The 15,229-nt window shown below is 38.4% G+C and overlaps 1 protein-coding gene across 1 annotated transcript in view; it reads right to left on the reverse strand.

Annotated features, from left to right (window-relative positions):
- Lhfpl1 (LHFPL tetraspan subfamily member 1) overlaps positions 1-15,229 on the reverse strand; it is a 44,449-nt gene that overhangs the window by 27,493 nt on the left and 1,727 nt on the right. The window contains exon 2 of the mRNA XM_038317384.1: positions 1,926-2,024. Within this exon, the coding sequence (XP_038173312.1) occupies positions 1,926-2,024 (99 nt within the window). The remainder of the gene's footprint in view (positions 1-1,925; positions 2,025-15,229) is intronic.

Genomic DNA, 15,229 nt, shown 5'->3' on the forward strand with positions numbered 1-15,229 from the left:
TAGCTAAGAATACTGCCCAGCGAGCTTTAAAGATCTGTCTGGCTCCATGTGTTCTCCACAGTACTGGAGTTGCAGATGAGCATAGCTATGCCCAGCTTTTTACGCATGTGCTGGGGAGCTGAACTCAGTTCTTGGGCTTGCATGGCAAGCACATTATCAATTGAATCACCTCCCAAATCAGAGATCATAGCATTTAATATAAAGGATAAGAAGAATAAGCAGCAACCTAAGCCAAGCAATAGCTAAGCCTTTTTTTTGTTCAAATAGTTTATGATTCTGTGTAAAAATATGCTGAATTTTCCAAGCACTGTATAGGGAATTGAAGCTTCATTAAAACTAATACCCAGTTCTTCGTGTATTCTGTAAAAGGAAATGAAAGTCTTAAAACCCCTACTCATGGAGTTGTCTGAAGAATAAAATCTGATAATAAATATTAACTTCATAGTATAATCACCACTTTGAATATATATAAACTTTAAAGCATGAAAATTAGCTGTGTGGTGGTGGCTCATGCCTTTAATCCCAACATTTGGGAGACAAAGGCAGGTGGATCTCTGTGAGTTCGAAGTTAACATGATCTACAAGGACTAGTTCCAAGACAGGCTCCAAAGGTACAGAGAAACACTGTCTCCAGAAATGAAAAAAAAAAGTAAGTTACAGATAATAGTTACCTCTGCTGGAGGCATTGGGAGATATAATTAGGACAGGATATGTTAAACAAATGTTTAAGTGTCTTCTCCTTTTATTACTATTTATTTAGTATTTAATCTAATAGTTTTCATTGTGGCCCTTTCCAATGTATATATGTCAATATACTTTGTACTTAATCTTCTTATCCAATGTCTTCCTCTGACCCCTTCCCACTCTGTGAGTACTCAGCCTCCCTGCCAGTCATTCTGTTTCCTGGTTTCAGGTTACAGTCCATTATCTTTTCTTTCACTTTTCTCATTCCTTTTAGACCTCCTCTTCTCCTCTCAAAATCCTCTTATTTTTGTTTTGTGTTCTATTCAAACAGACGTAGCCACACCTAAATTTAAATCTAAGTTCCGGGTAAAGGAGAAATATATGATATGTGGCTTTGTAAGTTTGACTTATTTTGCTTAGCATAATTATCTCCATTTCCAGCCATTTACCTGAAAACGTCAAAATTTTGTTCTATTTTCATGGGTGAAAAACTCCGTTGTGTTTCTATGCCACATTTTCTTGGTTTTATTTTGATCATTTTGATCTACATATTCATTTTGTACAGAATTTTCACTGTTTATTCTTATAGTGAAGAAAATTAGGTTGATTCTATTCTTTATTGCGAATAGTACAGCAACAAACATATATGAACTTCAATTAAATCATGATTCTGTTAGCTAAAAGTTATATGCCCATGGGCAAGTCAAAACCACCTTTTACCTATTTCCTCTTCATTGTCCTCCTAGGTTATAATATAATGCATGAAATAAAATAAATTCTCAAAAACATCTTAATCGTTATCAACATTGCTTTTGTTCTCCTCTACACACACAAAGGTGAACTAGAAAAGAGTATAAACCCTGGGAATCATTGTCACATTGTCTGTCTCATTCTTTTAAATTCCTCCTCAGGTAAATGATTAAAAAAAACACATACCAAAAATTTGTCTGTATGCCAAATACTTCAAATTTCTCTATCGTGAGTTTCTCTACATTGGCCAAAAGACCCTGATAAAATGCACCGATCACATATAGAGAGAATCAAAGAAGCAGAATTTTAAAGCCAAAACCTACAAGTTTAAAAGGACAAAGGAACCCAGACAAACCCATTGCCTCCTACAAGTTTACAATATGACAGATATGGGCAAGGGCAATTTAGTCACAGAGGACTCTCCAAGAGTTAAACATTTGAAGTTACTTTTCCCATAAACCATCACTGCCATTCTGGCCATACTACCTTACCTAACTGAAATTGATTGGAGACATTCCCACATGTTTGCATTACCTCCGGACTGTTCCATCCTAAAGGATATAATGCACAGCCTGAGCTTATCAGCAGCCCTGGAAAGAAAAGCACACACACACACAAGTAATAAAATAGAGCAGTTTTTTGATCATCCTAACAACTTCCCTGGACTGCTTCACATTAAATTCTGCCTCCTCTATTCAAGCCTGACACTTATCTCTAAAATATAATATTTCTATTATATTGTCAATTCAATTACAGTGTCATAGATAGATAGATAGATAGATAGATAGATAGATAGATAGATAGATAGTTAAGTAGACAACTCATTAAGACAGAATGAAGTTAAGATAGGTTAATATTACACTTACAGCCACTTTTTTCTTTCTTGGTCACAGACAGTCTCACTATGAGGCCTATTCTGACATCAAACTCTCGGTGAAGCTACCCAACAGAGCTACAGACTTCATACATGTTGAGGATGCTTTGCATGATAAACAGGGTATTGTACTCCCTCTTCTTCAAAATATTATTTCAACCAAACCCGAGCCTTCTTTGATATCTAACAATTGCTTTGACCTGTAATGATTAACTTTGACTGTCACCTTGGTGGGATTTATATTAACCTAAGCGACACACCCCTGGGCATGTCTGTCTGTGTGACCCTTTCTAGAGAGGTTTGACGGAGATGGAAAGAACTAGTCTGGATGTAGGTCATACCAGTAATTCTGTGCCTTGGTTGCTAGTCTGAAAAAAGACAAAGTATGAGCAGCAGCGTTCATCTTCCTCCACTTCCTGACTGCAGATACCATGTAACCTCACGCACAAACCATCACTTCTAGGGAACTTTTCGGTGCCACAACCTCTAATTGAGAACCAAATAAAAACTTCCTTAAGGTTTCGTAAAGTATTTCTTCACAGAAACACCAAATGGAACTAGTAAAGCCCCATTCACTTATCTCCATTGGCTTAGGCCTCTTGGTCGTGATCGGGGAACACTGTGGAACTTTAATAAAAACCTTACTATTCAAACCACAGCTATTTGTCTGGGTTTACTTGCCACCATAGTGTTCTAGGTGTGCCTGACTCATTTTTACAACCCGCGACCCTACCAGGCCTTTAACTGCAGTAATTTAGAACAAACATTGGTACCTGACACTAAATGAAACCAGATTCATTGACGATCTAGTAATGGGCGCCGTCATAACCAAACCTCAGGAAATAAACAGCACTAGATTTTGACCTATGAAACTTTTAAATAACATATAGTGGTGTGTAATGGTCATCTAGGTACTTTCAGAACCTAAGGTAGGAGAATTATGCTTCAGGCTGGGTTGCTTGGCATGTGCCAAGGATTAGTCTGACAACTTATGGAGAGCCTGTACTGAAATGAAAAGGAAGAACAAACAGGCAACAAAACAAAACAAAACATGGAACTGCTGGCATAATTCCCACATAGCACCGGCATTGAAAAAGAAAAGTTGAGGAGGTAGATTCAAGTCTCTATGAAGCTAAAGCTACAGTTTATGATTGAAATCTGAGAAAGTTAGGCAAAGCAATTGGTGGAGCAAGTAACTAGGTAGAATAGTGACATTAATCAGACACATCATGAGATAAATCCCTTCCTGCTGATAACATTTAAAACATAAAAAGCAGAATCTGCTTCTTTTTGTTAAGTGTCTGGTCGCGATTTCCTAATGTATGTGTATTTTCCTTTTCCCCTGAGAAGACTCAAGTGAATCTGTATATTTTACTCCAAAATTGCCTGATTTCAAGAGCACGTATGCCACACCTAAGAGACAAGGAAAGGACACACCTGTAAAGAATGCACTGAAAGGAAGCAGCAGACATGTAGAATACAGGGGCAGATGTGTGAACGGTGGTGACTAATTGACAAGCTTGCAAGTTCCAGAGTCCTGGTGTCAGTCAGACAGGGAAAGTAAGGCTCATTTTCACTTTTCATTCTTCACTCATAGGTTCCCGAAGGCATTCAAGAAGCCCACTTTTCATAAAGAAGGTCTCAAATTGAGCAAGATAGTTTGTCTGGCTTATGGCTATTGGCTTTTCCCCATCCCCAGTGAGGCTACGGGAGAAATGAAGGATCTTAACATATAGAAAGAAATAGTTTAAATATGGAAAGAGGAAGAACTTTCCTGACTAGCAGTGAGAAGAAGTTTGTAAAATAAAGAGAGGCCCAATTAAGTCTTGAATCTTGCTTCAATGGAAAGCTCAAAATTAGAGAGTATCCTTATCTATCTTCCTGTCTTCCGGGAAATGAAACTTGTCACTTAGAGACCTTTCTAGATTTTGGAATTTCTCCAATGACAATGGAACAATACCCTTCATTTAAATTCTAGCTAAACTGAAATGCTGTAATATGAGACAGTTCACAATACCCACAATGGGTAGAAACAAAAGTAGAAAGGAAAATTGAGCCCTTTCTTGTTGTGATAGAAATAGTGACTAAAAACTGAGACGTTGGGTGTGGTAGCTTTTCATAACCCTAGCACTTTGGAGGCTGAAACAGGAAGATCATCCTGATGGCATAGCTTAGGCTACACAGGAAGTTCCAGGCCAGGGATAGCTACAGCATAAGGCCCTATCTCAAGGAAATCAAACATGAGGAAGAAAGAAAAAGAAAGGAAAGAAGGAAGGAGGGATGGATAGATGTATGGAGGGGGAAAGGAAAGGAAAGGAAAGGAAAGGAAAGGAAAGGAAAGGAAAGGAAAGGAAAGGAAAGGAAAGGAAAGGAAAGGAAAGGAAGGAAAGGAAAGGAAAGGAAAGGAAAGGAAAGGAAAGGAAAGAAAAGGAAAGGAAAGAAAAGGAAAGGAAAGGAAAGGAAAGGAAAGGAAGGAAAACAGGTAGATAGGCAAACAAAGAGAGAAAAGAAAAACAGAGTTTTCCTATTTTCTCTAAGGGTAGCATTCTGAAGGAATTTCCTCAGCTGGATTGGGAGATAATTCTGGATATCTGGTATAATCAATAGCATCTTTTCTATTCTAAGACATTATGTTTATTTTTAAATTTATTTGGTATTTTTAGCTTGAGAATGTCATAAATGGGTACTATGTTGACATAATTTCCCACCTCAATTTCTTCGCTCCAACTGCTCCTATCATAGAATGCTGAAGACCTTTAGATATTTTGTCTGTATTCATAAGATTGTGCAACTGGTCATTGACAGGATACTTCTAATCTAAAATTGATCAACCATTAGAGTATCTGTTGTTCCAGAGTTCACTTTTCAAGAATGACTACTGTTGGGGAAGACAAGTTCTACCAGGCCTTAGGTATTTCATAAGCATGAAATCTGGACAAACCACAAAACATGACACTTTAAGAGAACAAGCTCTAGAATCTTCCTAAACCTCAGTTGAAAGTTCACCTGACATCAGTCAAGCTACTTGATGTCTCTCTCTGCCTTAATTACCTTCATTTTAAAATGAAAATAATATCAATGCCATATCCTATGCAGACATTTGATGTGGAAGTCCCCTCTGTATTCTGTGACTGCTGCTGATTAATAAAGAAGCTGCTTTCAGCCAATGACTTAACAGAATATAGCCAGGCTGGAAGATATATATAGAAAGAGAGAGAAAAGAGAGAGAGAGAGAGAGAGAGAGAGAGAGAGAGAGAGAGAGAGAGAGAGGGAGAGGGAGAGGGAGAGAGAGGGGAGAGAGAGAGGGAGAGAGAGAGAACGCAGAGTCAGAGACACTATGTACCTGACAGAGGACAGAGGAGATGAATGCCGGAAGTGGTAAACCATGAGCTTCATTGTGATGCACAGATTAATAGAAATGGGTTCATTTGAGATGTAAGAGGTAGCTAGAAATATGTATATGTTAATAGGCTGAGCATTGTTTTAATTAATGCAGTTTCTGTGTGGTTATTTTGAGTCTAGGCAGCTGGGAAACAAACGAGCAGTCTCTGCCTACAGACAGTTCAATAGCCAACGAGATTAATAAATATCAAGTGACAGATACTTAAAGTACTCAACTAAGATTTGTTGTTATTAAGCAACTGCTTTTCCCCATGGCTCGTCTCCCAATTTCTGACCATATTCCTCTGTTAATTGTTTCCTCGCTTTGCCTTCACAACAAACATCTGAAAAGCCAAAAGTTGAACAGTACTCCATTCAAAAGCTGCCAAATTGAAGTCATTATTTTATGATTTTTCAGAGGTACCTAGTGACAGGCAGAGGTTCTCATTGAGGCATAGGTCCTGTTCCAACACACATCCAATCATGCTCTACTCCAGCTGCTCCCCCAATGTCTCTCCTACTGTCTTGTAGATGGTAAGTACACTAGAGTGTAAACATACTTCATGCACATATTTCCCTTGCGACTAACAGACTCAATACATTTTATCATAGCTGTAAAATTTTGTCCCAGGGAGACACATTAAAAAGAAAAAATGAAGTCACAGGGTAATTCTTCCTCAGTTAGATTTGTCCTCACCAGTTCTCCTTCTCTATTTGGAATTGTTACTAGCAACAGTGCTGGAACTTTCCAAGACAGCAGCAACTGATTAAAAATGTACATTTGTTATTTTTGTTTTATTGTCTCTTTTTTTTTGGTTGTTTTGATTTGCATTTTTCAGTTTGGGAGGTTTATTTGAGAGAAAAGAACATGAAGTTAAGTGGGTAGGGAGTTGGGAAGGATCTAGAAAGAACTGGGAAAGGAGAAAGAATATGGTCAAAATGTATTGTGTGTAAATTTTAAAAATAATAATTTAAATGAAAGAAAATAAAATAAGTAAAAATGTGCATTTGTATCTATACATAAAAAACTCTAAATCAGCATACCACAGAGACATCTACAAACCCATGGTTAGTTTCAACACTATTTACAATAGCTAATATATGAAACCAGTTTAGATGTTTATCAATAGATAAATAGATAAAAAGCATAACACATGTACACACAATGGAATTTTCTTCAGTCATAAAGAGAAACAAAATCATGAGACTTGAATGAAAATGGAAGTGGAGATCATCAGGATAAAACAAAAAAACTTGACTCAGAAAGACAGATATATATTTTTTTCATATAAAGTACCTATTTTTTAAGCATATATGTAGAACAAACTGCAGGTGGGCATCTATGTCAGGCAATGAAAGGATCTAAAGATCAGAAAAACAAGGTAGGGAAGTGAGAGAAAATCATAGCGAAAAACATTATTTTCCATTCTGTTTTATATAAAGTAACTTTAAAGTTACTAGCAATAAAAATGTAGATTCTTGGGTTTTATCACCAGGCATTTAGATGCATACCAGGAATATGCATTGTTAAAACTCCCTGTGTGTAGATGTATCTGCTTCTGGTAGCAACACTAAAGAAAAACACAATCATATTCACAAAAGCAGGTGATCAGCTCTCGGGGGGGAAAACTAGTTTAAAATCCTAGCCCTTCCACATTTGAGTAGTAGCTCTGGTTTGTACTACCACAGTGTGTTCTTACTAACTCCTACTTTTACTGCCTTTCTAACCACAAGATATCTGCTCCTACTGGCTATGGTGGTGATCATGTTTAATCCCAGCACTCAGCAGGCAGAGGCAAAAGCAGAGGCTGATGGGTCTCTGTGAGTTCAAGGCCATCCTTGATGTAGGTGTGTCTTCTATCTATCTGATGATTTCATTGGATAATTAATAAAGAAACTGCCTGGCCCATCTGATAGACTGGCCCTTAGGTGGGTGGAGTAGACAGAACAGGAAGAAGGAAGTGAGGTAGATGGCTCAGTCAGATGCCACGCCTCTCTTAAGTTAGGCAGACTGCCATACCTCTCCTAAGAGAGAGAGATGCCAGACACAATGAAGCTCCAGCCCAAGATGGATGTACGCTAGAAACTTCCCGGTAAGGCACCACTTTGTGGTGCTACACAGATTATTAGATATGGGTTAATCAAGATGTGAGTAAGAGGCAGAAAATAATGGGCCAGGCAGTATTTAAAAGAATACAGTTTGTGTGTTGTTATTTTGCGTGTAAAGCTAGCCGTGTGGGATCCAGGCAGGATGAAAAGCAGGCCTGCTCGCAGCTCATCACTACACATCCTGTTCTACTAGCAAGTTTCAGGACAGTAAGGATTATGCACTGGTAGCCTATCAAGAAGAAGAAAGATAAGAAGGGGAAGGAGGAAGAAGGAAGAAGATGGATGAAGAAGGGGAAAGAAGAAGTTGTCTATCCAACTTAGTTTCACTTGCCAGTAAGAAGGCAAAGAGGACCTTCTGGAGGGTATTGCTATCCTTTCTATCTTCTGCTGGGCAAAGCAGATGTCCAATGGACCACCATCACACCATCTCCTATCCCTTCACCTCGTCCCCTTCTAATGTAGTGGCTAACACGAAGGCAAATGTATTACTGTAGTTTGAATTCCCAGTACTGACCACACAGAGTCCTGGAGTGATGAGCTTCAGACATTGCAACAACGTCCATATCAAAACAACCCTCTCAGGAGGTAAAAGATCTAAAACCACATAAAACCCTCCCTTTAACTTACTGCTTCCCCAGGCCCTCAGTCACCCAGAAAAATTATTTCCCATAGTCCACCAGCAGCTGTATAACCCTCCATCCAACACATATCCCCAATAGGTTTGTGCCTGATTTTTATTTACGGGAAGTATTAGCCTTCTTCTTGGGTATTACAAACTTGTATCATCCTTCCTCCCCATCCATAAGTGAGCAGCCATTTTGTTAATTCCCAACAACTACCACCAAGTCCCCTACCTTTATCGTCAAGATTGGTTAGGTAGGCTCAAATGTACTATCCTAAACAAAAGCATAGTGGGTGTTAAAGGTTTTTAATTTGCTCAGTTCTTACCCTTACAAAAATCTCAAGTAAAATGTAACTCTGGAAAATTGACAATTCTGCATTCTGAGTATATTTTCCTTCTAGTTCACTTCCATTCATTTGACCTGATATCCTCTTTCAGAGCTATAGGATAGCTTATATCTGCTAGTGATGGTAAAAGGCCAATGGAAACTTTACATACAGCCATTAAATTGGAACTGGCCTTTGAGCAATGAGTAAATATTTACAGGCAGAGATAATTGCAGAAAGATGTAATTTCATGAACAGAAGTGAGACCGTTTCCTTCAACACTTTTAGTGTATTATGAAATCTTGCTCAGAGCCTTCTCAGTAGAGACCTAGGAATGCAATTAGGGTATGTAAAATGCTTCAACTATACTGTACTATTGTAGTTCTGGCTTGTGCATATGTATAACACATTTTATAGTATGTTAAAAGTAAACCAGTCTGCAAGGTTGTGTGAAAAACAGATAACCAGGGCCCTGGTCAGAGCTGAAACAACCAGAAATCTGTATTAACAAACACTACAGGTACTTCATATGCGCATGGTTCATGGTCCACTCCACAAATCAACATTCTAGCATTGATTTCTAAAAGGGAAATAAGGAAAAATTAAAAACATCTGCGAAACCCTGAGATGGTGCAAGAGGAAAAGGCATATGACGCCAGGCCTACTGACCTCAGTTCAATGCCCAGGACCCACGTGGTGGAAGCAGAGAAAAAAAGGGAACTGAATTCTTTAAGTTGTATACACATACACACATACACACACACACACACACACAGAGAGAGAGAGAGAGAGAGAGAGAGAGAGAGAGAGAGAGAGAGAGAGAGAGAGAGAGAGAGAGAGAGAGAGAGAGAGGGAGAGGGAGCAGAGAGGCAGAGAGAAACAGATATACAAAATAAATAGGGTGTAAAAAGTTCTTTAAGATCCCAAACTGGAAGTTAGAAAAATCTAAATCACTTTGCTACTTGACTTTTGGCTGGTAGGTAAACCTCCTTTATTATCTTACAAACTCATGGCAACTTTTAAAATCTTTTCTCAGCATAGGAAAAATAAATGGAATGAAGTCTGGTGAAACATCAGAAGAAATTAATAATTTTAAGAAAAGTTAGTGGTTTTCTTTTCACTTGTATGGAATCAATTCATGGGGTTGCAGTTAGCCTAGATTCTGACCATTTATGGTAGTGTTGCAACAAGCTAACAAGACATGTAATAACTATACATTATGTTTCAAAATAAGTAAAATAGTGGGATTGCAATTTTTTTAACCCCAGTAACTGATAAAAGGATTGAGATGATGTAAATGCTCATTGCTCTGATTGGGTTATTACACAATGTGCACACGTATTGAAAGATAACAGTTTTCAGAAAGACAGTATCATTCCCGAGATCAAGTTCTCTGTTATCTCTCTTCGGTGCCAACATTTATCCAGCTGGGATCATCTAATACTGTGAGATTACACACAAAAGTGCACTGGTGACTGTCAGATGTGTAAAAGGCTCCCCTTAACAAAAAGTATATGTCCACGGTAATGGGTTGCTTTTGGGTTTGGGAAAGGCTCCATAGCAAAGTGGCTGGGGATATTTAAATAAAAACACAGAGCTTTCCACCTGTTGCTGCGTATATAAGAATGGAAAAATAAACTGGAGAGTTGGAGAGTTCATGTTCTTTTAAGCATTCCAGGTGATTCCAATACATTTTCTGTTCTAGAAAGATTCTTGGCTTACTTTGAGTAACCTGATCCAACATCTTACACTTTTTTTCCCTGCCAAGAAGTTCCTTATATTTACTTCTCACCTATTCTCTCTTTGTTTAGTTCTAACTGAAGAGAAAGGATAATTCATGAATATCTTACATATGTATACACCGGGGAATGTGAATAATGATCGTTTTCTTGGGGACCGAGGGCAAGCTAGTTGGAAACCTCAGCATCCCCAGTGTTGAAATAATCTTCTGACCAGATGTTTCCTTCACGGTTTGGAATAGGGCACAGAGGTCCCAGTGGAAGACTCTCTGGACCCTAGCTTGGCCAGCTGGATCAGCTGCAGGTGGAGCAAATGGGACCCAAGGGCCCCATCAGGTCACCTTGCTGAGTATGAGTCAGGCCAGCAGCTCTTTATTTCTTCCTGTCTCCCCCACTTCCCACCACTCATCTCTGTGGGCAGCTGCCAGAGCAGGGAACAAGAGTCAGGCAGGGAGAGGAGGGATTTCTTAATGGATCCTCCATCTCTTCAGTGGTTTGGGGTCTGGCAGAGATAATCCAGACCTGAACCAAATTGGCTCCTCCCCTGATGGATTTCGGTTAATGCAATAGCTGCCGAGAAGCAAGGCAGTCTCAGGGAAACAAAATCAATTTCCCCTAGGTGCACGAGAAGCACAGATCAAACGCTTACATGTCTTTTTTTCTTATTTATTTATTTGTTTATATTTATTTATTTTTTATCTGTCTGCTAGCCACGGAGCTCTAATTGCTGCTTATGGTTGGCCTCCTGCCACTGAGGAAGCCTCTCTCTTAGTGTCTGACCCAAGACATTTGAAGAGACATAGGAGTGGTCAAATGCCAAGTGAATCCTAGAAACTCTGGTGATCCAAAACACTCTTCCCTATCCCTTCACATGGGATACAATTTAACCGTCACCAGAGTCAGCAAAGGAGGCCTGGCTGGCTGTTATCTGGCTGGTTACAGACAGGGAAACAGCACAAGTCTAGCAGTCTATTGCAATATCATTGCACTGTCTGGGGAGAATCCTGATAACACATCCTGGCTCCTTTTTCCTTAAACTAGCATACAACATATTCCATTTCATTCTGCCGTCGTCATATACAATTGGTGTTGATCTTTGTAGACTATTCTTCACCACCGACTCCTAGCCTTGTATCCTTCCACCTCCAATGCTCTGTTCACTTACCTGGCACACTCATTCAGTTGCCTCTTTTGCACCTCTTTTTTACTCCTTCCCTTCTTGTCATCTTCTTGCACATTTCATTGTCTGCATCCACACTCACACTCGTACATGTGTGTGTGATATGTGTGCATGCACATATGCATATAAATATGCATTAAAATTTAGGATCTGCATATGAGAGCTTATACGGCATTTGCCTTCTGAATTTGGGCTCTCTTGCTTTATATAAATTCAAGATCTGTCTATTTTCGGGAATTTTCATTGTTTCATTTTTCTTCACCGTGAAATAAATTTTTGTGTTTATATACCCATATTTTCATTAAGAATTCATATGTTGATAAGAAGCTAAGTTGATTTTGTTTTCTCAATATCAGGAAGACCAGGAACAAACAAGGATATATATATATATATATATATATATATATATATATATATATATATGTCTCTGTGGTAGAAATACAGTCCTGTACTTGTATACTCAATAGTAGTATAGCTAGATCCTATGGTATTTCTTATTATTAATTTTTCGAGAAAATTCTAAGCTTATTTCCAGAGTGGTCTCTGCAGTGTGAATTCCTATGAGCCATGGATAAGACATCTTTCCCCACGTCTTCATCAACATTTGTTGTTATGTGTTTCCTTGATGATAACCTTTATCACCAGGGAGAGATGGGCTCACAAATCAATTTCACTTGCATTTCCTAATGGCTAAGAATGTGGACCACTTTAAAATATTCATTGACCAGTTGTATTTCTTCTTTTGAGAACTGCCTTGTCATTTCATTAGGCTATTTATTGGTTGACAGTTTATTGGTGAGCATGTATGTGTTGCTTTTTTAATTCTTCATATAGTCTAGATATTAACTCCTTGTCTGAAGCATAACTGGCAAAGAATTTTCTCCCATTCTATAAGATTTCTAATCACTCCAGTGACAGGATTTTTTAGCTGTGCAGATTTTTTTTTAAATTTTATCTAGCCTACCATTTGACCTTTCTAAGGCTGTTGTAGATGCCACTTTATTCGTGGTTTTAAAGATACTCAACTAGCCGGGCGGTGGTGGTGCACGCCTTTAATCCCAGCACTCGGGAGGCAGAGGCAGGCGGATCTCTGAGTTCGAGGCCAGCCTGGTCTACAAGAGCTAGTTCCAGGACAGGGTCTAGAAACTACAGGGAAACCCTGTCTCGAAAAACCAAAAAAAAAAAAAATACTCAACTAGATGTAAACACGGCAAGTATATTCCCATGAACAAGAACCTTAAGGAATATAGGGTGACAGAGTCATCTGAGTACCAAATGGTACCTGTCTCCAAGCCAAAGTTTATTCCAGACATCTTGAGGAATGTCAAAGTCCCCATTATCATTCCACACTTCACCTCAAAATTTTTCTTCAAGTTTCTAGATCTTGTAGATGAGATCAATGGAGGGGCATTATATAGAGAAGCCTGAATGTTATAAAAGCCTCAGTTGGGCTCCAAAGAGGAAGCAAGCGTAGAGGACAAGGAGCTAATAACGCAGTTGTGCAGAGGCTGTTGCTACAGTCCTCCTGGTTTCTGCCACTTGCAGCCTCCTAACTTTCAGCTTGGTGCTCTCAGAGATGCAATTGGAGCTAAACTGTCACTCTCCTGTCAGAAGAGATGGTTACTCGGGGCATAATAGGCATAATAAAAGTCTAGAAAAGAGCCAGGCAATGGTGGTTTAAGCCTGTAATCCCAGCACTCGAGAGGTGTGTCTCTGTGAGTTGAAGGCCAGCCTGGTCTACAGCGTGAGTTTCAGGACAGCCAGGGCTATTACACAGAGAAACGCTGTCTTGAAAAACAAAAACAAACAAGCAAAATGTCTATAAAAGAATGAACAGATGGGAACTAACCCAAGTCTCACATGTTCACATTATCCCAGAAGACAGCAATCACCCTCTCTTATCAGTCAACTTTCACTTGCTGAGGAAATATATTCAAGGAAATGTTGGGTTAACTTTAGCATGCCCACAAACGTAGGTGAAAAGTTAGTCAGAGGCTGATTTGTGATACTCATGGAACTCTCCAAGAGAAATCAAGCAGCTGGTTTCTAGCAATATTAGCAATATTAGCAACATGTCTGGTACCATGGCATTCAGCAGTAATCTAATTCTTTCTTTCTCTAGAAAACCTTTTAGCTGCAAAAAATTAGAAAAATTGAGACATATGAGCAAATAGAATGATAACACATATGTGAAAGATTTATAGTGAATCTGAATAAAGGAGGAACTAGAAAGCCAAGGGCTTCTCAGGGGCACTTTTTTCCTGAGTTTTACTAACCAAAATTTCTCCAGACAAAGCTAAATACCCTCTGTGGAAAAGAAAATACAGAACCAAGTCTCTCCCATCACTGCTCCATTGAGAATATTTGCCTAAATTCATGACCATCTTACTCCAAGACCACCTAAATGCAGCCTGTCATTGGAGAGAAGAACGAAATGCATATATGAATCATATTTCCAGGGGATATATTCAATGGAAGTGAAATAGAAAAAAATTCATATCATTTGCATAGGTAGGCACAGGTCCATGTCACAAACAAATGGAATCCAAGCATCCTGACCTTTCTTACCACACTGTGATACTAGTAGAAAAGATGGTGTTAATGGAGTGGATGAAAACTCCAAAATTTGTTGTTCTACAGTAGTTTTTCCAGTGCCTTGTGGAAACATACAAAATAGTACAAATATTACATACATTTGCCTATCTAAATTGAGTTTTTATTCTTGGTTCAAATTAAGCTAATCTCGTCAACTTCTTGCAATCTTCAAGCTTTGAAATTTTTTTAGACCACTATCCAGCTACCTGCATCCTAGGATGACTGCACTAAAATAAAATTAAGGGAAGCCTGAATAAGGCAAAGAACAAAATAGGGTATGTCAAGGCCACAAGAAATCTGGGTAAATTTATTTAATGGCTACCAAATGGTGCTAACCTTGGATGTAGACCAAAAAGTATTTATGACTGTCTAGAAAATAAATAGCATTTACTACCAATAGAGGTATTTTTTGGTGAGTATAATTGATATTTAGCAAGTGTGTATATGTCTATCTGATCATTGTCCTCTAAAGCAATTACCAAAAAAAGTTCATAGAGATCACCTTTATTAAGGAGCACGGATATTATACTGGACTATTATGCTGTTATTGGAAGTCAGAATGGATAAAATTCTTCAAAATTTTATTACATTCAGAAGTGTTCTATGGTATAGACTTTAACTGTGTACTAAACTGTGAATTATGTAATGAAATATATTTTCTGTTTGGTATTAGTTTATTTTTAATTGACACATGTCTAGAAGCACTAAGGCTCTTCTCATTCTAGTTTATAGATTTAGAAGATATATAATAAAGTACTGTTGACTACTGTCTCCATACTTACCTATAGACACAGAATGAATTCTTCCTATGCAACTGTATTTTGGTGCCCATTATTCAATCTCAACTGCCCTACCTCTATTGATCACTGTTCTTTTCTCTTATACCTTGATGTCTATTTTAGACAATATTATTAAGTGGACACCCTGTAAGTGAGAAAAAGGAGACAAAGCTATTTATAGCAACTCTGT

Source organism: Arvicola amphibius, chromosome X (assembly GCF_903992535.2).
Source record: "Arvicola amphibius chromosome X, mArvAmp1.2, whole genome shotgun sequence".
Classification (NCBI taxonomy): domain Eukaryota; kingdom Metazoa; phylum Chordata; class Mammalia; order Rodentia; family Cricetidae; genus Arvicola; species Arvicola amphibius.